Consider the following 22370-nt stretch of genomic DNA (forward strand, 5'->3'; position numbering starts at 1 on the left):
GAAGTCAGGCATTTGATTTGCACATGCCCAGCTCTTTAAACCTGAAGTTGAAAGTATGTTAATAATTTAGTGAAAACACTAAATTTAGTAGAAAGTGAAAGTGAACATAATGCTCACACAAAAATAGGAAAGGTAAATGTTCTTACTTTTCTTTTGTATAAGAACCTGTGTAAGAACAGACCTGGACCAGTCTGTTTAAGGTTTGACTGCAGATAAGATAAGGTAGGTCTCCCAGCTGTTATGCACTCTTGCTCTCAACTGGATTTGAATGGGATAGGCAGTATCTTATAGGCAAAACAGAGGTGGAACCTGGTGCACTTAGTAACTGAAGACCCAGAAAGTGAATGAAGCACTTTCTACCCTGCCTGCCAAAATGTGGGCTTTCAGGGATTTGGCATCATAAATACGAATGAAAACTAGTAGAATGATAAAAGCATTTTGTTTATACCTAAATATGGGCCTGCCACCTCCTGAACAAAAAGTACAGCCTTGAATTATGGAGAGAAGCCGTGCTATACTTGGGTATGATTAGTGTAATACTCTTGGTACAGATAAAGCTGGTATCTAAACCTCCATTAGATCTAAAAGGCTCTAATCCCTTTTAAAGTCTCACTGGGGTTTAGCTAGACAGAAGAGGACAGAGGTGGGAAAAGAATCCCTTTCACTTCTGATTGAGGAAGAGGAAAATATAAGGTGAAGCAATGTTACCAGTAAATACAAATGCAGATTCTTTTCAAATTGCTTATAATTCATCTCTCTCCCTCTTTTCCCAGTTGAGTAAAGAAGCCAATTTACTATCAGGGGTTTCTTGTACTGTTTATTCCTTAAGAACATATAATGGTCTATCATGGGTCACTCACACTGAATAACTAGGGACATTTACCTGCATCAATCTAACAGCCTTTTTTTTTTTTTGACCCTGGGCACCAACTGGAGTAGTTTACAACCCAACACATAAACCTTGAGTTGATTCACCATATATTTTTAATGATAAGAATTCATAGAGGTGATTAAAAATTACCAAATATTGCCTTAAAATATATGTTGCTTAGAAGTGGACAGAGTGCTGTTTGTCATCAAGACTGAAATGATTTTTACTGAGGTTAATTCATAGTAATTAAGGATGGAGGCAGCTATGTCAGAGACAGCTGTGTCTTACTCCTGTTTGTATTTCCCAAGTCCTTATATTTAAAAAGGCGCAGTAAACATTTAAGAAATGTAGAAGTGAACTTATATGATCATGAAACTCATGTACAGAGGATTTATTTGTCATGTTCACATCTTTTGACAAGAAATTAAAGATGTTTCCCTAGGTCTAGTCTTTTTCTTTATGCCAAGATGGTATACTAGCTCTCCTTTTCTTAAGTGAATGGGAAGAAAAATAGCAGTATTGTTATAACTCTTTATTATTCATGTGTGACTCAGTAACACCTTGGAGCATATGGAGATTCAGAGTTACATTACGGTGGTTGTATAAAATATTAAGTATTGCAGCAAGGTGTAGTGTTTGAAGTAGAGTAGTATTTTTTATTATATTAGGAGTAAAGAATGGAACCGGGCTTGATTTTGGATCTTATAGCATTATGCTTTTTAAGTCACATATTGAAACTGTGTGTCCTTATTTGTTGTTGGATACTGATTTTTCAGAGATTGATGTTAATTCGGGTAGACATAATTTAGTCTTAAGAGTAGATAATGTTTTTGTGACTTAGAATCATCACAGTATTTCAAGTACATTACAAGGGAGATTGCTTAGATGAATAGTTCCGGAATTATTACATGGAATTCTGGATATAGTGCCAATATTTTGATATTATGTAGTATCATTTTCCTGTGAGTTTTCACATATATCTTTACTGTCTTTCCCATAGTGTATTTATGACTTAGAAATGAGTTCAGAAATTGAGTAATTATAGTTCACTTTCTTAATAATCAGACTACACCTCTAGCAACTAAACTGATCTACCTTCCATAGTAATCTTAATTTATGCATTGTAGATGAGCAGTTTAGCAGTATCTTTAAGATGCCACTAATTGGGGAAAACTTGAAGAAATCTCTCCCTCTGGTCATCCCTTGAGTAATAAAGAACATATCCTATATGATAACTTTACCGCTTCTTAATGGAATTGTCAGATTGTTGTAAGCTTACAACATCCATGTAAGAATAAAAGAACATAACGAGTGATTCAGAACTTTGTGCAGTTTTCACAGTTGGTTTTATCTAGGAATAAAATAGGCAGAGGAAGGTGTATTTGGATAGGGACTGTATAGATGTCTGCTCACCTGAACAGAGACTTAGTTTATTTTAAAAAACCTTCATTGAATTCAGCCTATTATGTAAATAGGTTCTTTGGGGGATTAAAAAGAAGGGTTTGTTTTTGTATCTACTGTACTCAGAAACCAGAGAAAAGTGCTCTGTGGCTTTTTGACTGCTTGCTGCCATTTATAGGAGTGCCACTCTGTTCAGACAGGTCGGTACTTGCTAGAGTTGGACAGTTGAGAAGACCACTTCCAGGCATGCTGTTTCTGATGAGGGAAGATGTTTGATAGTGAAGGTGTCCCTGTCAAGGTCTGAAGAGGTAGCAAAGCATGTTTGGCCCTAATGTGTCTTCCTTGATTTTAGCAGTTTTTCTGGCAGACAGTAGCATCATCTGTGGGTTCTTAATTGACTATTCATTCAAAAATTAATATTTATCGAGCACATGTTACCACGCTAGATGCCGCTGACACCAATGCAGATAGTTTCTGTTCTCATAGAGTTTCACATACTATATTTATGGCTGCGTTGTTACCTGCTCAGAAGAACAGTGTCTGAAAACTTCACTATATTGTGGAACAAATGACTACAGTAAGAGGTGTGTGTGGAGCACTGCAGTGTATAGATTCCCACAGTCGCTTGGCTTAGAAGATAATATAGAGCCTGGATTATGAAGCCTGATTGGTTGTCAGAATAATCTAGAAAGCTTTAAAAGATTCAGATTCCTGGATGTCATTCCCAGAGATTTTTCTTAATATATGTTTGTGAAAAATTGCTTTAAAATCGAAGTTTTAATTAGTTTTAAATTCACTAGGGTAATTAGTGACTTAAAAGAAATCTATTGTTTCTTCTGTAAAAAAAGAAAAAAAAATTACTTTTGAAAAGTAAATTGCATTTTTAAAATGTATCTCCAGATTTTTATCTTTAGGGTTTGCTTTAAGTGTATACTTAACATGTTATAGGTGCTTGGTGGATAGCATCATATAGTTGTAATGTGATTGCAGTCTTATAAGTTAAATATTTTTCCAGTTAGGACCTCATTAAAAAGTAGATTTATAAAATTCTGGTTCATGTTGCATTTAAGTACTGCTTCCCTTCTCCATCCCATCCCACCATTTTAGGTGATACTACTAATAAAAATGGCATGATTCTATGAAGTATGCTATCCTAGTTTTATAGGTTAAAACACAGAAAATATTGGGCATGAAAATAGGATACCTTATCATTTTTCTATGTTGACCAAATTGGGAAGAGACAAAAATTATGAGAGTCATATGGGAGTATATAGATAAAATTATGTTTTAATTATGTTCTTAAAGCGATGGAAGAGGAAAGTTCTGGGAGAAAACCATTAACCTTTAAGAGAGAAACTTTTTCTGGGTGTCATTTTGTAAATTAATTTTTGTAGAGTTCTGAATGAGGCCCAGAAAGTTAATTCTCCATTAAAGGTGGAAGTTTTAATATACTCTAGGAATAAAATCACCCATTTTACCCTCTTGTTAGGTTCTAACAACGTTTATTAAGTAGTATGATGGGAAAAACTGGGTTTGTTTGAATGCTGCAGCTGTTTAATACAGAAAAAAAGGAGGGTTGTTAAATGAGAACTTTGGTAATATGCCCAAATCATTGCTTTGAAAAGACATTGGGTAATTTCAAAGCCAGTAAGCTGAGTCTCCAGCTGCTTTGCTGAGGTCTAACTTAGGGGAGAATTTTGTGAAGTGAAGTGATAAACATGAAATATTTATTTAACGTAGACTTACATTATGGAAGCCCCACTGAGGTTTTCTTTTTGTTGTTCTGTTTTTTGTTTTATTTTTAATTCACAGGGAGAATGATGAATCAGTCAAAGAAGAGAAATCTGAATTAAAAGAAAAATCTACAGGAAATAAGAAAGCCAACAGATTTCATCCTTATTCAAAAGACAAGAATTCAGGCACTGGAGAAAAGAAGGGTCCAAATCGTAACAGAGTTTTTATTAGCAACATCCCATATGACATGAAATGGCAAGCCATTAAAGATCTAATGAGAGAAAAAGGTAACTATTTTTGATAAACCCATTGTTGGATTATTTTCATATAGAATGAGGAGGGAGCTAAGCAAACTTTTTTTTATTCCTCTTAGCCACACAGACTCAAAAAATTGATTTTTTTGACACATAAATTAATCTTTTCCTCTTCTTTCACTTGACACAATTTCATTACAAGGTAGTATGGATAAATGAAGTTTTTTTTTTTTTTTTTTGCCATTTTAGTGGGGTAGTAGCGAGCCAGCATATGCATGCCACCAAGAATTTTGTTAAAGTGATTGCTTTGTCTAGTTGAAGTTTTTATAGATTTTTAAAGGCCTATTGCATTAGGTAAGCAATACATTTAGTGTGTTAATGTATGAATAATAAGGTCTGATTATTTTTTTTTCCAAAAGCTGTTTTGTTATTATCTTGGTGGAGTCTGGAATCTGGCTGTGGAATTCATTTTGTTTGCATTGTCATGAATGCCATGATGCTGTCTCTGCAGTTCTATATTAAAATTGCGTTACCGCTGTTGCAGTTTTGTTTTCAGAATAACCTGAAAACTTTCATTTTATATACATGGTTGATTTTGGGGAAAAATATTTTTAATACTTGATCTTGTAAAAGTTAGTTTTGTTATCTCTTGAAAAATTGAGTTTCAACAGTCCTGCAAACTACGTACTTGGTTTTGAGGCTGATCTCTTCTAATAAATAAAAAAAAATTTGCATTGGTGTATCTGTTGTAAGGTGACAACTATTTGATTGGTTTTATTCATTGACTTTATTTAGAAAGTGTGTGGCTTGCTGTGAAGCATGACTTGTAAATTTAGTTTACTGACGGCAAACAAGATTGAAGACATTCAGGTAGAAAGTCACCTTAAAACAGCTGTTGTGTGTAGGCGACCAAAGTTATTTGAAAAGTGCTAATGTTGATGTTTTTAATATGATAGGCTAAGGGACCATTTGTATGTACATGTGCATTTGTTCACCAACTATATCATGCTGGCCAAAATATGATCTGTAGCATGAATTAGGTTAATATGGTTGTTAGCTTTTTTAGAGAATGTGGATGATGTACATTTCTGAAAATTAGTTAAATTTACATAGCCATTGACAGGAGGTATGTTGGTCTGGTTTTGATTGTTGGTGAATAATAGGTGCTTTTCTGTAGAGTTGTGCACAGGTGTGCAGTAAAGCAAGATATTGGTGTTTAAATGTATTGTTTCTTGGTATCTTCCTTTTGTATGTCTTATGTAGTTGGTGAGGTTACATACGTGGAGCTCTTTAAGGATGCGGAAGGAAAATCAAGGGTAAGTGCTGTGGGCAATAATCTGCTTGAGGTTTAAAAGTTCCTCAGCAGTTTACTTTTTGTATAATACTTGTACCAGTTTTTGGAAACTTAAGTTTCATTTTGTTTTACTTTATTATGAAAGATTTGAGGCTTTATACTAGCAAGTCTGACACTTATACAAACCAAACTAGCTGCCTTGAAGGGATGGGTTTTGTAAATGCTCATAAAGGGCATTCACTTTTCTAATGCTCTAAGGTAATGCTTCTTAGCCAATAGATTTTAATATAGGATTTTTTTTGTTGTGTTTTGATGTCTTTAAGGATATTTTAAAAATCACTGAATTGATAATATTTCCTAAGAGTTCTATGAGAGGCCTATAGCTTAAAGGTGTTAATTCAGAATGTACGTTTGAAACTTGCACTGAAGAGCCTAATTTGGTAGCCTGCAGGACTACATAAAAGGCAGTGCTCTGACCAATTGTTATGAATAACATTGATGATTAAATTGACACAGAAGGAATTGGTTGATAGTAGATTTTGGTTTTTAGCAAGAAAGCAATATATTGAAGAATATAATGGAAAGCTTTTTAACAATGTTTCATTATACTAGCAAAAACCAGTTGGGTGCATGAGAAATAAAAACTTTGTCATCACATTCAAATGGCACTTTGAACAGTAATATTGACAAGGAATTATTTAAAAAATGATTCTACTAATTTGTTTCTTTAGCATAGTTTTTTTTTTATATATACTTACAACTGGATGCTATTAAATTGTGTGCAGCCAGTTTTGAGAACTTTGTTTAACATTAGATTAATATCTCCTATTTTGATTTTAATAAAAATTGAAAAATTTACATCAAAAACTATTTGTGTACCATATATCTTTTAAAAATATTTGTAACAATGTAAAGATAGGTATTTGAGAGCCTTCAGTTACTTCCTTGAGTTACTTTTGATTGAATTTGTGGGATGACATTACTTTAGTTTTAAAGAAGAGTCATCTAAAAGTAAAAATGTGCTCCAAGCTTGTTAGATGCTAGATTCTACAATCTTAAATAGATAGATCTAAAAATTTACAGAAAATTTGTGGTCACGTGCCTGTTAGGTTCTGGAGGTCTAAAAGACAAAGAATGATTGTATTATTGATTTTTAATGATTTAAATGTTAGCATCTGCCATTAACTTCGTCTACTGATCCAGAACTTTTTTTCTTTTGCATATATTGACAAATCTACCTGGATATAGGGTTGTGGGTAAGAATTTTCTTTTTTTAAGTATCTTAAGTCAAATTTAAACTTATGATTGGAAAAAAAATCTTAGTACATAAACATTTCCTATAAATTTTTTCCCCATTAAGTGTGGTTGAATTCAAAGATGAAGAATTTGTCAAGAAAGCACTAGAAACTATGAACAAATATGATCTTAGCGGAAGACCCTTGAATATCAAAGAGGTAAGATTTCTTATATTTGGAATAATTTAAACATTTGAATGTAAGGACATGTCTTGTTTGGATTGTCATCTAGTAAGGTTATTTATCTGATTACAGCATTTTTTTTTTTTTTAAAGGGTAGATGCTTATTAAAGCATTATACAATTGATGATAGTTTTGCTTGTACATGATTTCCTATTTGCCCTTAAGCAGTATCCTATGTATATGATTTGTTCCAAGTTATTATAAGCAGGGGTATATGATTTAAAAAAATTACAGGACACAGAAATTTAAAGATGACAAACTTAAGGTGCTGACTTTACTGGGTATAAACATTTTCAGTTTTTAGACTGTTTTAGATTTAAGAAATATTGTAGATATTCTAGTTGATAATTAAAGTTTGCTTAATAATGCAAATTCCTTATGGATTTGAATAAAATTGATATTCACTTTTAATAAAATTAACCTGAAACTATGCCAGATTAAAATTTAAGAAAAGTTATAAATCGGTTAGTGAAATTTATAACTGGAACCTGGAAACCCCTAAAGTGGAGATGTTCCCGTTGTATGAAACAGTGTATAAATATGTTGACAAAAGAATGATCAGAAGATACATGAAAAACTGTTTACAGTTAGGTGTAATTTACCTTGGAAATGATTAGCTTGAATAGAAGTCATTTTCATGTCTTTCTTTAGTTCATATTGTTGATCTTATCTGAATAGTTGATCACAGACCACGTATGTATATATCCTTGCTAAAGTCTATAGTAAAAAATGATAGAGGATGTAACTTTGGGACCCTGAAGAGTTTCCACCAACATGGATACAAATCATTGTAGAGCAGTACTGTCAGTCACAATTTAATTTAGTATGATATTGGTTTGAGTCCCAGCTCTATCACTTTCTAGCTGTGTGACTTAGTTGAGTTATTCTCTAAACCTTAGTAATTATGATAGTATACAGATAATACTTACCTAGTTAGGGTTTTTATGAGGATTAAATGAGATACATTTATGAGGATTAAAAAAACTCAGGCTCTGGCATCAGAGAATCTGACCCAGGGCAAATTACTTAACCTCTCTGTTTTATTATCACTAAAATGGATATGATACTAGAATCTATCTGATAGTGTTATGAGGACTCAAAGAGTTAATATATGTAAAACAATAAATGTTACGTATTTGTTATAATTCTATTATATAAAGCACTTAGCACAGTGCTGAAAATATTGTAACTACATAATAAATGTTAGCTGTAATAATAATTTTTTTTAACTTTAAAAAAAATTTTATTTATTTATTTTGGCTGCATTGGGTTTTTGTTGCTTTGCACGGGCTTTCTCTAGTTGCGGCTAGCGGGGGGGTTCTCTTCATTGCAGTGCACGGACTTCTTATTGCAGAGGCTTCTCTTGTTGCGGAGCACAGGCTCTAGGTGCACTGGCTTCAGTTGTTGTGGCACTTGGGCTCAGTAGTTGTGGCTCGCGGGCTCTAGCGCGCAGGCTCAGTAGTTGTGGCGCACTGGCTTAGTTGCTCCGCGGCATGTGGGATCTTCCTGGACCAGGGCTCGAACCCGTGTCCCCTGCATTAGCAGGCGGATTCTTAACCACTGCGCCACCAGGGAAGTCCCTGTAATAATAATTTTGATTGTTGTTATTCCTGCCCAAGGTGGGAGTGTTACTGGTCCTTGGTCTCTTGTTCCTGGATATGAGGTGATAATAGCTTAAAATTAAAGGCCATGCTGCCAACAAATACAGGTGTCCCATGTCCCTTTATTGGAGTCAGCTTCTGAATTTCTCTAATTCTATTTGAGCCTAGGGGCTTATTCTTTCCTTTTTTTTTTTTGTTTTTTTTGTTTTTAAATATTTTGACTGAGATGTAGAAAATCGGTAGAGAAAGTTTAGACTGTTGTAATCTGTGCCAGCCATTTATTTGGTAATTTTTATGCGTAAGCCAGGACCAGTTTTCCAGAAATATGCTGATACCCTAATAATTTCCCAAAAGGTGACATTTGTAGAACAGCCACCATTTGGGAAATTATTATTTTGAGGATTATGACTTGCTTTTTAATGATGTTTCCTATTCCTCTTCAAGTGACCAGTGTTATATGGAATTCCTTGGCGGTCCAGTGGTTAGGACTCTGTGGTCTCACTGCCAAGGGCAGGGGTTCAGTTCCTAGTCGGGGAACTAAGATCCCATGAGGCGCACAGTGTGGCCAAAAAAAAAAAAAACGACAAGTATTTTAGATTCTGTGTCTTTTTTTTTTTTAAACTGGAAAAAAAGTTTATTGGATGCTAAAGGCCAAGCCCATATTGTTTGTGTTCTTTTAAGTTTTAGCACATTGTAGATCCTCAGTAATATTTCAGAGACCCTATAGTAGAGTTACGTGATCCAAGTTGATATAGGATACTCCCATTTTTTACTTCCTAAAGAGAGAAATGGTTGAGTTTGGCCTGGCTAAATGATGAGGTGTTCTTTATTCAGTTAACTTTTTCGGATTAATATCTCTAAAGGTCCCTGTCTTGGAATTATCTGATTTCCACATGGGTGTCTGGGGTCAGTGCTGAGAAATACTAGTTCGAGTCTAGGGATAAGTATATTTCCAATGTTCATTAACAGATATTAGAATTGCATTTTTAAATTTAATTAAGTGAGGTTTAATAGCAGTTGTAAACTTATTATAGGCCCTCTCACAGCAATAGCAGGCAATGACTGGCAGGCTGACATCTAAGGAGAAAAGAGGAATAAAAATCATGCTATATAGTAGGTGGTTTTACATAATTTGTATTTTATATATGTTTTATGATATATGTGTGTTTATATTTTTGTGTGTATATATGTTTATATATATGTCATACCTAAAAAAATCAAAATATAACAATATGTTTTATTAATGTTAAGATGTGAAGGACAAACAATCTGTCTTAATGGTTCATGAAGCATCTTCCCTGCTATGTCCTCCTCCTTACCCATAGGTAACCACTATTCTAAGTCTGTATTTGTGCAAGATTTTGAAACCTTAGACCTGAAGCATTTATTTATTAACTTAAAGAGTTTTATAGCATTCTTCAAAACGTTAATTTCTTTGCTTTTGTATTTCTTTTTATTTCTTCATGGTGATGGAATACATTGGATGCCAGAATACCTTTACTCTTACATTCACTTCACCTTCTATTTCCCAGCCTTCCTAGAAAATTTATTAAAGTCATCCAACTTTCTTTTTATTAGTATTCCCAGATGGAGGCCAGCAGAGTAGAGTTGATGGTTACATATATCATAATCATTTGGTATTGCAGGTGATAGTCTATCTGTGTGTTTATGTGGTTTTTGTTTTCTTTTTGTACTCACTGAGATGAGTGAGAAGTATGTTTAAGCTTGCCTTTTTTGCTTTGTTTAAAGGCAGCATATTTCTCTTAAAAGTCAATGAACTAAAGAAAACAAAAACAAAAACCAAACAGTGTTTAGTACCATTCTTCATACCTTTATCTCCCTTCTCCCTCCGTCTCAGATCATAATCATTGTTGAGGATGGAAAGAGTTTGGAAAGTGGATAATTGTATTTTCTTTGGGAATGAAATTTACACATTATAACAGTTCCCCTCTACCCCAGTATTCCTGGGTTTTATAACAAGCTGTTCTGCTGTTGAAAACTTTGAGTTAGTATGAATTTGGCATTACATTGGGCATATAGTGGTGAGAATAAGAGTCACAGTAAGTATTTTGTTCCTCTTTGAGTTATGTGGATTTATGTGTGTGTGCCATATACTTGTATACCTGTATGAGGACAAAATTAAACTAATTTCAAGTTCTTAAGTGACTTTAGTGATTGGAAAGAGGTATTTAATTGACATCCCTGGAGACTGAAATCTTTTGTCTATCCACAGGTTTTTATGGGACTGAATTCTCTGGATGAGAAAAAAGCTCACTCTTCAAGAGGGCCACTAATTTGAGCCAGTTGGGATAGCTGCTGTAGAATTTGAAGTTGTTATTTTAGTGATATAGACTTACTGATGTATCTAGTGGCATTTAACATTCACTGTATGTTATAGGATCCTGATGGAGAAAATGCTCGTAGGGCATTGCAACGAACAGGAGGATCATTTCCAGGAGGACATGTGCCCGACATGGGATCGGGATTGATGAATTTACCACCTTCCATTCTCAATAATCCAAACATTCCTCCTGAGGTTATCAGTAATTTGCAGGCTGGTAGACTTGGTTCCACAATTTTTGTTGCTAATGTAAGTTTAAGCTTTACTCTAAAAATTTGCCATTCAGATATTTAGTTCTAATCATGAGATTATTTAATTAGATGAATGGGTCATAGGTTTATAGAACATTTTGCTTGTTTTTAACTAAGCAAAACAGTAATTATTGTAAACTCAAACCCAATTTAAGTCCATAAATATAAGGTCAGAGTGTAAATACAAGTATTTAGGATTTTTTAAAACAGAACTGTGGAATTTATAAACACTTAAGCAGTTCTTGAAATTATGTACTTACATTATATGTGATTTTTGTTCATATTGGTAAATGGATTTCTTTCTTTAGCTTTGATATTTGTGAATGTGCATGTTGTAGTTGGTTTGTCATTTGTTCTAAGCTTTTGAAAGTCAGTGATATCAACCATACTTTCCAAAATCTGAATTTCTGTCAGTAAAAATAGATATGAAAGTTTCAAATGTACAAAACAGGATTGAGCAGCTCTGAGAGACTGTTTTGGGAATTAAAAAAATTAAGGGTAAGGAACAATGTAGATGTAGCTTAACCGTTCTTTAACAGTTTAAGATGTTTCTACGTGAATACTATTGATATACTGTTTAACAAGAATTATATAGTTCTTTATATTTTTGAGAGTTTAGAAAAGATTTGTATTATTTATAAGTGGGGAGAGGAGTTAATAGGTATGTAACTTTATATAATTTTATATTAAGCTTGACTTCAAAGTTGGTTGGAAGAAGCTAAAGGAAGTGTTCAGCATAGCTGGAACTGTAAAGCGGGCAGATATTAAAGAAGACAAAGATGGCAAGAGCAGAGGAATGGGCACAGTCACTTTTGAACAAGCAATTGAAGCAGTTCAAGCAATTTGTATCCTGATTTACACTTTAGCATTATTTAATAAGGTTGAAGAAGTTTGATACCATTTTGTGGGGATTATGGAATTTAAGGTTGCCTGGCTTAGAAATGTGTATTAGAATTTGGTCTCCAGCACATAAAACCTTTACTATGTCCAAGTACTAAAGTCACTCTTAAAACTTGAATTAGCCATATTGTATAGGCCTGGTATGAACTTTTTTCTACTTTCTCTTCCTACCACAACTAATTGTATACATGCTGTTGACAGTAATGTAATTCATTGTACATTAATACAGTTGCTTTAAATGAAGCCTTGTTAATTTTCTTTTTGCAGTGGTTGAATTAAAAGATACTTATAAAATAAAACTATAAAGCAAAGAACTGAAGATTTTTGAGTATGCGGAAGAGACTAATACAAATAAGTAAAATACTAAAGATGTTTTTAAAAATATTGGAGATAGTCTGATGGTAAATATGATTATTAAAAATGTGTTTGTGTTCAAGTATAATTTCATAGTTGCCTAAGTGGCTTTCCTTGACTGAACCAACAGCTATGTTCAATGGGCAGTTTTTGTTTGATAGACCTATGCATGTGAAAATGGTGAGTTCCTGTATATCACTTCAACTCTCCAACCTCTTCAGATGTTTTATCTGCTCTCTTCTATGTTACAGATCTTTTTAATTATATATTAACCATATAATAAACTTTTTTGCAATTAGGATGACAAGTCTGTCCCTCATGAAGACTACCGTTCACATGATAGTAAAACACCACAATTACCACGTAAGTAAAAGCTATTATTAGAAGTAATACAGACTGTTCTTTTTCAGTTTCATTATATGCTAAGCAAAACTTTATTTTTGTGCCTACTTCCCAAGTTGTCCACAGTTTGGTGTTTGGAGTTATGGAGCTAGTTTGGCATAATTGATTATATGTGACACTTTTCTTTCTTTTTGTAGTTTTTTCTGATTATAAAAGCAATATATACTAAAAAATTTGTTAAGCTCATATGTGAGGGGGAAAAAAATCGTTGTGATTTTACCACCCATAAGTAACCTCCATTATAACATTTTTGTGCATTTCCTTCCAGTCTTTCCTTCTAGGTGTATTTTTTTACATAGTTGAGAACTACCATATAAATAATTTTTTATTTTTTTGTTTAACAAAAGCATTATTCTATGTTAAAAATTATTTCCAAAATTTATTGGCTATTAATAATCTATCATATGGATGCTCCATAACTATTTCACTGTTGTATATATTTTAGGTATTTTAACATTTTCCCTTTAATCACCAATAAAGTTTTTTCTTTTTCTTTCTTTTTGTATACAAATCTTTGGTATGTTTTTGGTTATTTCCTTAAGATAGATATCTTGATGTAGATTTACAGGTTTTCAGGTATGCTCATTGATCAGTATTATCAAATTGTTTTCCAAAGGATTATAAAACAGCAATATGATGTACTTAACATCTGTGTCTCAATACCCCATGTTCAAAATGAAGATGCTTGATAGTACCTACTTCATGGGGTTGGCATGAGTATTACATGAATTAATATATAGTATATGTAAAGCACTTAGAACAGTTCTGGCATAATGTAAGCACTCAGTAAATACTATCTCGTGTTCTCTATTTCTTTGGGTTTAGTCTCTTATTTTTGTCCTAACTCCTTAAGTTGAATATGTACTTCACTAATTTGCAGCCTCTTTTTTAATACAAGTAGTTATGACTATAAATTTGGCCACTATATACAAGTTTTGCTATAGAGTGTCTTTATTGTGATTTAATTTTTATTAAATTACCATTATGATTTCTTCCTAAGTCATATATTTTTGAATTTCCAAATGTATACTTTTTTTCTTACTAATTTCTAACTTAACAGTATGGTCATAGAAGATGGTCTCTGTGATTCCTTGGAATTAATTAATTAATTTGAACTTTGCATTGTGGCCTAATATATGATACATTTTAATAAATACTCCAGGTGTGCAGTATACTGTTCTGTATATGTCCATTAAATCAAATTTGTTAATCATTTAAATTATATCTCTGCTAGTAATTTTGTCTGCTTGTGCCATCAATTACTGAGATAAGTTTATGGTAAAATTCCCTGCTATAATGGTGAATTTGCATATTTTTTCTTGTTTTTACTTGAACTATTTTGAGACTAATTCAGTAGGTGCATGCAGGTTTAGAACTGATATATTTTCTTAGTGAATCAAGATTTTATCATTATAGAGTGATTTCATACTTAGTAACTACCTTTAAGTCATTTGTCTAATAGTAATGTAGATACAACAGCTTTGTTTTGTTTATTCACATTTGTAGATTTATTTGGATTAATTCCCATTATCTTATTTTGTGTTTTCTTTTTCTTTTTCTTTTTTTTTTACAAATGTTTATATTTATTTTTCTCCTATCTTTCTCTTTTGGTTATTATCCTGGATATTTTAATATGTCTATATAATGTCTGAAGTTAATATAATTATTCTCAATAGTAGAATGACCTTTGAATGCTCTAATTCTAATCACTTTCCTACTGAATTATGTGCTATTATTGCTCAGTGTTTTAGTTATATATTGCTTTGTTTCCAGTCCCACAAATTAGGCATTATTATTACTTATCATCTGCTTTCACAGGCCCTGGCACTATTTTTTCCCCCTGAAGCATGTATTTTAAAAGCTCTTTCAATGAGTATCTGTTGTCAGTAAATTCTCTTAATTTTGGTTTGTCTATAAATGTCTTCAAAGATAGTTTCGCTGGTTATATAGTTTAAGGTACTTATTTTCTCTCAACACTTTAAAAATATTCCAGTCTACTGGCTTCTATTGTTGCTATCGAGTCAGCTATCAGTTGAACTGTCCTTTCTTTATAGATTAGCTGTGCTCTTCATGTAGCTGATTTTAAGATCTTTGTCTTTGGCATGCAGTTTTACTACAGTGTGGATGTGGATTACTGTTTATAGGGCTTTCACAATTGAGAAACTAGTTTTTTAAAATAAATTCTCGAAAATGCTCAGCTTACATGTCTTTGAATATTACCTGTTCTCCCTTTGTAGGGCAGTCCTTTCCTGCCCTTCCTTATCACTCAGGGTGTCATCTTTTAATATCCTGGTTTTATAAAGTAGGGGCTTTCGATTGACTTTTCCACTGTTAGTACTTTTCAATTTATTTAGATTTAAAAATTACATTCATACTTTTATATCTGTTCTTTTCAAGATTTATGGTTTTATGTACTCTATTGAGATGTAATATGAACTCATAGACTTTAACAGAATCAGTTTGTTGTTTTAGTTAAGTTAATCATTATTAACCTCCCTATTTTTTTCCTTTCTCCCCAACCCCCCACTTCTTTTTCTCAAATTATTATAACTTGGTAAGTGGGGGCCTCTCATTTCCTATGCCTCTGCTATTACTTTCTGGTGAAAATGGGATTTCCCAGGTCCATGAAGATTTTTCTTGTTCAAAGACATGAGATTGGCCTACTTTCAAAGAGGCCTGGTTCCTTTTAGTGAAGAATGATATCAGAGATGAAAATAAGAGTTTTAGGTGTAGACATGAGCATTGTTGATAGTCAAGTGTGCTATTGCTTTGAACCATTTTTAGGGACTGAGCTAAAAAAGATATTTCTTTTACCAGGTCACATTGCTCTTTCTCCAATTTAACACTACATGCTTCTGTACTCTTTTTAAGAAAACATATATAGTATATGGTTTTCTCAGCCCTTACCACTTACTAATTGCTACATTGACTAGCAAGAACTTTTAAGCCAAACTCAGATTTAGGAGAATAAAACAGTTCCCACTGCCTTTAAGTCATCAGATTATCTTCTTACAGTCTCTTTTCAGTGAACTTAGTTTAAGAGAGAAAGTAAAAAGAATACTGGATTTAGAGAGAAAACTTGAATTCTAGTCTTAGCTTAATCACGTAGTTAAATGGCATTGTACAAGTAACTTAACAGTCTCAAAAATTACCTCATCTGTGGATAATAGATGTGAAAACCCTGTATACCATAGTATATAAATAAATTAAAATACCGTATAAATATAAATAAATATATTTATTTATATAAATAAATATGTCAGTGATAAAACTAGGTAGTATAACGTTTGCTTTATTCAATGTTTTCATGTTTGTTGACTTTTTAGTTTGATTTGAACCATCTGAAAAGTAATGCCTAGGTTTTAAGAGGGTCTACAGATTCAAGCAATATTCTTATTTTCAGATATGTATGTCATTTATAAGGTGGTTCAAAATCCTCTTGGTATTTCATTACTCTTTTTCAGTATGCCTTTAACTGGGATATAAGATGGACCTGCTTCATAAAACACTTCTCATTAGTAAATGATATTATAGTGAGGCTTCAATGTGCTGCATTCCAATTAAAAGAAGAACTGGTGCTCTTATTTACAAATTTGCCAAATTTTAGAAATACTACTACAGGCATATAGCTTGAAAAAATTTTTCAGTGCCAGTTAGTTGATCATATATAAGTTGGTAATAATATTCTTATTTGTGTTTTAGGTGGTCTTGGAGGCATTGGAATGGGACTTGGTCCAGGTGGACAGCCTATTAGTGCCAGCCAGTTGAACATAGGTGGTGTAATGGGAAATTTAGGTCCAAGTGGTGAGTAGTCTAACTTTATTATTTCTTTTTAAATGATACATTTGCTACATTGTAAAGCTTATATTTACTAGTTTGTAATGATATTTAAAGGACTGTAGTTTATAGTTGAATATTTAAGATGTTACTTTAGTCAGAAAAAGGAATGAAACCTTGGAGAGCAGAGAACATGAAAGAGGTTGAACAGAAGGTCAGGAGGGTTCCTCTGAGGCCAGCCACGTTACAGGTAGCCTTTTAGCACTTTGGATTTTGAATTGTCTTTAAGGTAGAAGGAGAATATTCAACATAGTCTATGCCTTGTGTATCATGGATATACAGTATTTGTGGAATGGCTGAAATACTACCATATAAGCAATTAAAATTTGAATATCTAGTTGGGAGGGTAGCTTTTCAGCTAGCTGTTTGACTATTCACGTAGACTAACCTACAGTTTATCTTTGAAGATTGATTTTTAAACTTTTTGGTTTCAGAACCCTTTTATACTCTTAAAATTTGTTGACCCCAAAGTGCTTTTGTTTATGTGGTTATATTTGTCAGTATTTACTGTATTAGAAATTAAAACTTAGAAATTTAAAAAAATTTACATATAACAATGATAAACCCATTATGTGTTAAAATAAATGTAATTTTTAAGAAAATAAATTGTATTTTCCAATACAAAAATTGGTGAGAAGAGTGATATTATTTCACCTTTTTGTACATCTCTTTAATGTTTGGCTTAATGCAAGACAGTCATGCTCTTACATCTGCTTTTGCATTCAATTTGTTACAGTGTCATCTATCATGTAGTTTCTGGAAAATTCCACCTTATACTCATGAGAAAATGAGAGTAAAACAGTCAATATCTTAGTGTTATTTGGATAATGAAGGAGTTTCAACCTATTGAACCCTCAGAGGTCCTTAGACCATATTTTGAGAATTGCTGTTTTAATTGATGGACTAATTAATGCTATCTGGTTTCTATTTTTGTTGAGATGCTATAGTTACATTTTAAATTGTGAGGGTAGTTATGGTAATCATTATGATCTAAACAGATGGAAATCTTCTCCCTTACTCTTAGGCCCTCTACCCGCCTAAACACATACTATTTTTATTCTTTCATTTTTTACTGCTCCCTTAGCTGCCATGTTTAAAGGAGTCCTTACTTTCTGACCTGATCTCTCAATCTGCTGTAGTGATATTTGTGTGTCTGAGCTGAAAAAAAAAATGAACGATTACCTAGTCCTAGGTATTCTCTAACTGAATGTGAGTATGACCAGTGAATTTTGTTTTCTTGTCTAATAAATATTCAGAGAGGCCTTTTTGAAGACTCATGATTAGACAACTGCTGTGGCATAGCACTTTAAACCGTCCCATCTGTGCCCTGCTGCTTCTCTAGTATTCCACTGTGATTAGACCATTGGTATCTATTTTGCTGTGTTGCATTATGTCATTCTTCAGTCATTAAAATAAGATTTACTGAAAGTACATATTGTGTATTTTATTTGAGGTATGGGAATGGATGGTCCAGGTTTTGCAGGAATGAATAGAATTGGAGGAGGTATGTATAAGCATTTGTTTTTTTTGTATGTACCCATCACCATGTTTAGTAAGTTAGAAACTATGTTGAGAATTCCAAGGGAAACAAAAGTCATGGTTTATTGTTGGCTCACGTCCTAAAGGCTGCTAGCAGAAATTGAGCCTGGTACATACTTAAGGGATATGGGAGGTGATGTGTTAGGAAGCAGTTGCACAAGGTAGGGTGGATGAAGAGCTTACTGATGAGACTTAATATTTACAAGATGTACCTTTCAGCTATATAAATGACAGATCTCAAACTTAATCTTTATTCCATAGGAATTGGGTTTGGTGGTCTGGAAGCAATGAGTAGCATGGGAGGATTTGGAGGAGTTGGTCGAATGGGAGGTAGGTAAATGTATGTAGTGGGATGTGTATGCTACAGTTCATTTTCCCCGTTATTAAAAATGTGCCCCCTTTACTTAGGAATGGATACTGTAGAGGTTTTCAGAGGAGGTATGGGCACCAGGGGGTAGGGCCAGGCAGAGCGGGACTAGGGTATCTGTGGCATGTGAAGTAGGTTGGGTAAATCATGGACTTCTTGTATTGTGACTGTTGCTGTCATTACAGCTTAGTTTCAATAAGTTCCTAAATGGATTACTGTTTATTGATAATACTTGAAAAAGGGTTAATTTGTTGCATAATCTTTTCAGAGCTATACCGTGGTGCGATGACTAGTAGCATGGAGAGAGATTTTGGACGTGGTGATATTGGAATAAATCGAGGCTTTGGAGATTCCTTTGGTAGACTTGGTAGGGCTGGCTGTTTACTTCTTTTCTTTTTGCAGGTTGTATTTTTCGAAGTTTGGCTGTCTTTTTTTGTATGAAAAATTAGAAATTTATAATGTTTCGTGCAATTTATTACTTGAAGAAAAATACTTCAGAGGTTTTAATGTACTAGCTCTCTTTTTCAGTGTCTTACATATTTGAACCCTATTTGTAGAAGACTTTATACTTTTCAGTTATTGTACATCTTCTGAGAGCATAATACCTTGGGAATTTTAAACTATGATTATTTAAATTAATTAGTATATTATCTTTCCATCCTTGTTTAGGCAGTGCAATGATTGGAGGGTTTGCAGGAAGAATAGGAGCTTCTAACATGGGTCCAGTAGGATCTGGAATAAGTAGGTTTAAATTTTACTAGAATTTTACAGTAATATTTGAATACTTGCAAAAAACTTTGCAAGAGTAGTTATTGTAGTGTTGTAATACTTTGTTCTTATATGTTAATATGACTTGTCATAATTTAGAAATAAATTTTGATATTTATTGAGCTTTACTGATTTATCGCTGTTGGAAATTTCTAAACTAACTTTGAATTTTACTTCTTTGACATTTCTAAACTAACACCAGAATATGTGTTAACTGTCACCCAATTCAAGAACCTTTATTCCAACTAAAGAATCTGGGGCTTTTTCTGATCATATGTCACGAACAACATTAGCTTTAGCACCAACTCTGTTTCTTTGCTTATTCTCTATAACTGCTATTGGAGACTAGCTTATTTCATCTGTGAAAAAAAATTGTCTTTTGGTAAACACAGGTGAATCACCTCAGATCTAACACTTCTGGAGACCTCCTGAGGTTGAGGGCAAGGTTAAAAAAATGCTTATTTCCTTGCTTCTTAAACCTTTTCTTTGATAGAATCAAGAGTACTATTGTTGCAAAACTGGGGAATGCCAAATTTCTTCCGTCTGTTTCCACTACTACATTTTAGGCCTTATATTAAGCCTTAACACAAGGCTTAGTTTTTGGCCCGTGTTGCTTACTGAACCATGTCTATGTGAGCTCTCCATAGTTACCGACTTCCTTTAATTGATTGAAATCTCACAAATAGGAAACAAAGTCTACTTGAACTCTTCTAAGAGTGAGTTAAAAAAATCTTGTCAGCTGAAGATGCTTAACTTCCATTGTACCGTGCTTCTCATTTCATTCCTTCTTTTCATCATCTTTTCAGCCTTGGCCATTTTCCTGTTAATTATAACTTCCCTACCTTCCTTTTTCACCTCAGTGTTTATACTTCTGTTCCCCTAATTTTATATTTGTTATTCACAGCATGCCAATTTGAGGGTGATGTTAATTTTTAGAATGGGGATAGTAGGTATGAGAAAAAAGGATACGATTGAGAAAGAGTAGGAGTGGAATAGTTAAAGGGGACTCGACGTATAAGAGTCAAGTGGGCACGAGCTACAAGCTAGATTTTTAAGCTCTGGCTAAAGGAGTGTGATTCCAGTTTTTGTTGTTATCTCCACAAGTTCTGTATAACATAGAGACTAAAAGTTAGGTTTTTCTGTGGTTATTGAAAATCGAATTGATATGAAAAGAGCAATTGTATGCGAAACAAGATACTGAGGTGAAAGGTAAGCTAGGAAAAGAATATTATGTAGGACAGTATGATGAGAGCAACAGTTGATGTGTTGGAGTTGTAATTATTTGAATTTACCCCATATGTCTTTGTTCTAACAATTACTAAGCTTGGTATTATTAAAAGATAAAAATGAGGATGCAAACTACTATAACATTAATGAATAAAATTCATAGGAAATAAAATTGATAGAAAATTTATGTAACTTATGTTTTATGATCAGAATATAATTTTTTAGAAATGTATATGTATAATAGAATGAACAGATTCAGTTAGCCATTAACATTCAACTAACTGAATATATACAAAATTAAAATCTGTTCCTTGGAAGATTATTATATTGTGTGTATAAAATAATTTTGTTTATATATTGTCTAATTACATAAATGAATTAATTTTTCTCTCTTTCTTTCTCAAAAATGATTCTCTCCCTCCTCTTTCTCTCCTTCTTCCTCTTCCTTCTCCTTTTCCTTCTGTTTTTAAAACAAAAACACCAAACTCCCAAATCCTCCCTTCCCTTCTTGAAAATCCAGGTGGTGGAATGGGTGGCATGAACAGTGTGACTGGAGGAATGGGGATGGGACTGGATCGGATGAGTTCCAGCTTTGATAGAATGGGACCAGGTATAGGAGCTATCCTGGAAAGGAGCATCGATATGGATCGAGGATTTTTATCGGGTCCTATGGGAAGCGGAATGAGAGACAGAATAGGCTCCAAAGGCAACCAGATATTTGTCAGAAATGTAAGCAACTAAATGTAAAGTATACTTAAAATTATTTTTCTCCTTGTATATCTGTTACTAATACCTTTTTTCATTCTAGCTGCCTTTTGACTTGACTTGGCAGAAACTAAAAGAGAAATTCAGTCAGTGTGGTAAGTATGCCAATGACTGTAGATATATTGATATTGATTATGGAGGAAAAATTGATTTTAAACTTTTAAATACTGCTTAGACCTTTCTTTTCCTGTCCAGATGCTTATTCCTGGGTAGTATGACAGATTTAATTCCACTTCAAAGAAATGAATTATTTTGCTATCCTCTGACGTACAGCAGTGCAAATTACTACTAAATAACAAGATTTAGAGTAGAGTCTGTCATTGTCTCCTGTGGATAAAGAAAGGGCTTATTTTATTACCTGATTTTTAAATGGTTACCATATCATCATTGCTTGAATTTAAAAGGATGTTTTTTATGTGGGAAATACTAACGAATGGTATATTTATTTCTTTGTTTATAATGTAGTACAGTGCTTTGTCAACATGACCCAATGAAATGCTGACATCCAAGTGATATGGAGTTAATAGATGAGACCCATTCTGCGCACTCTGTCACCTATACAATAAAGGAAACTTAGTTGATAGCGTAGAACCCACTGCCTAGAATGCCTTAGACAGGTACATTCTGGTGGCCCTTCTGTTTTTTTTATGAACTGTTCTTGGCTATAATGATACTACCTATACAACCGTAATATGTTCATTAGGCCTGTAGATGATTAGGTGGTTTATTACTTTTAAAAGAGGGCCTTTTTTATTGTAATGATGAGAGATTTAGTGTGAGTAGAACAAAGTAACAGATTTCCTGCTAGTATTTTTTTGCTATTGCATGGTAACCCAGAGAGTATAATTATTAATAGTACAACTATGTAGGTGGGATATAATGATGAAAAATAGCTAAGTAAAAGTGGTACATTCAACCTTTGAGAGTTAGTGGAAAGTTAAGAGTATTTGGAATACATCTTTAATTTCTGGAGATCATGAAGGGGA

At 33.2% G+C, this 22370-nt stretch overlaps 1 protein-coding gene across 2 annotated transcripts in view; it reads left to right on the forward strand.

Annotated features, from left to right (window-relative positions):
* The window catches only part of MYEF2 (myelin expression factor 2), a 33764-nt gene that overhangs the window by 1137 nt on the left and 10257 nt on the right, over nt 1-22370 (forward strand). Inside the window, exons 2-16 of one of the 2 annotated variants that reach the window (XM_059913356.1) lie at nt 4085-4293; nt 5524-5576; nt 6803-6810; nt 6915-7008; nt 11032-11223; nt 11917-12070; nt 12610-12659; nt 12779-12842; nt 16584-16685; nt 18172-18222; nt 18519-18587; nt 18893-18991; nt 19294-19365; nt 21140-21348; nt 21428-21479. In XM_059913356.1, coding sequence (XP_059769339.1) covers nt 4085-4293; nt 5524-5576; nt 6803-6810; nt 6915-7008; nt 11032-11223; nt 11917-12070; nt 12610-12659; nt 12779-12842; nt 16584-16685; nt 18172-18222; nt 18519-18587; nt 18893-18991; nt 19294-19365; nt 21140-21348; nt 21428-21479 — 1478 coding nt within the window. The remainder of the gene's footprint in view (nt 1-4084; nt 4294-5523; nt 5577-6802; nt 6811-6914; nt 7009-11031; nt 11224-11916; nt 12071-12609; nt 12660-12778; nt 12843-16583; nt 16686-18171; nt 18223-18518; nt 18588-18892; nt 18992-19293; nt 19366-21139; nt 21349-21427; nt 21480-22370) is intronic. The other variant, XM_059913357.1, reaches the window with a different exon arrangement.

This window comes from Balaenoptera ricei, chromosome 2, assembly GCF_028023285.1.
Source record: "Balaenoptera ricei isolate mBalRic1 chromosome 2, mBalRic1.hap2, whole genome shotgun sequence".
NCBI classification, from domain to species: Eukaryota; Metazoa; Chordata; class Mammalia; order Artiodactyla; family Balaenopteridae; genus Balaenoptera; species Balaenoptera ricei.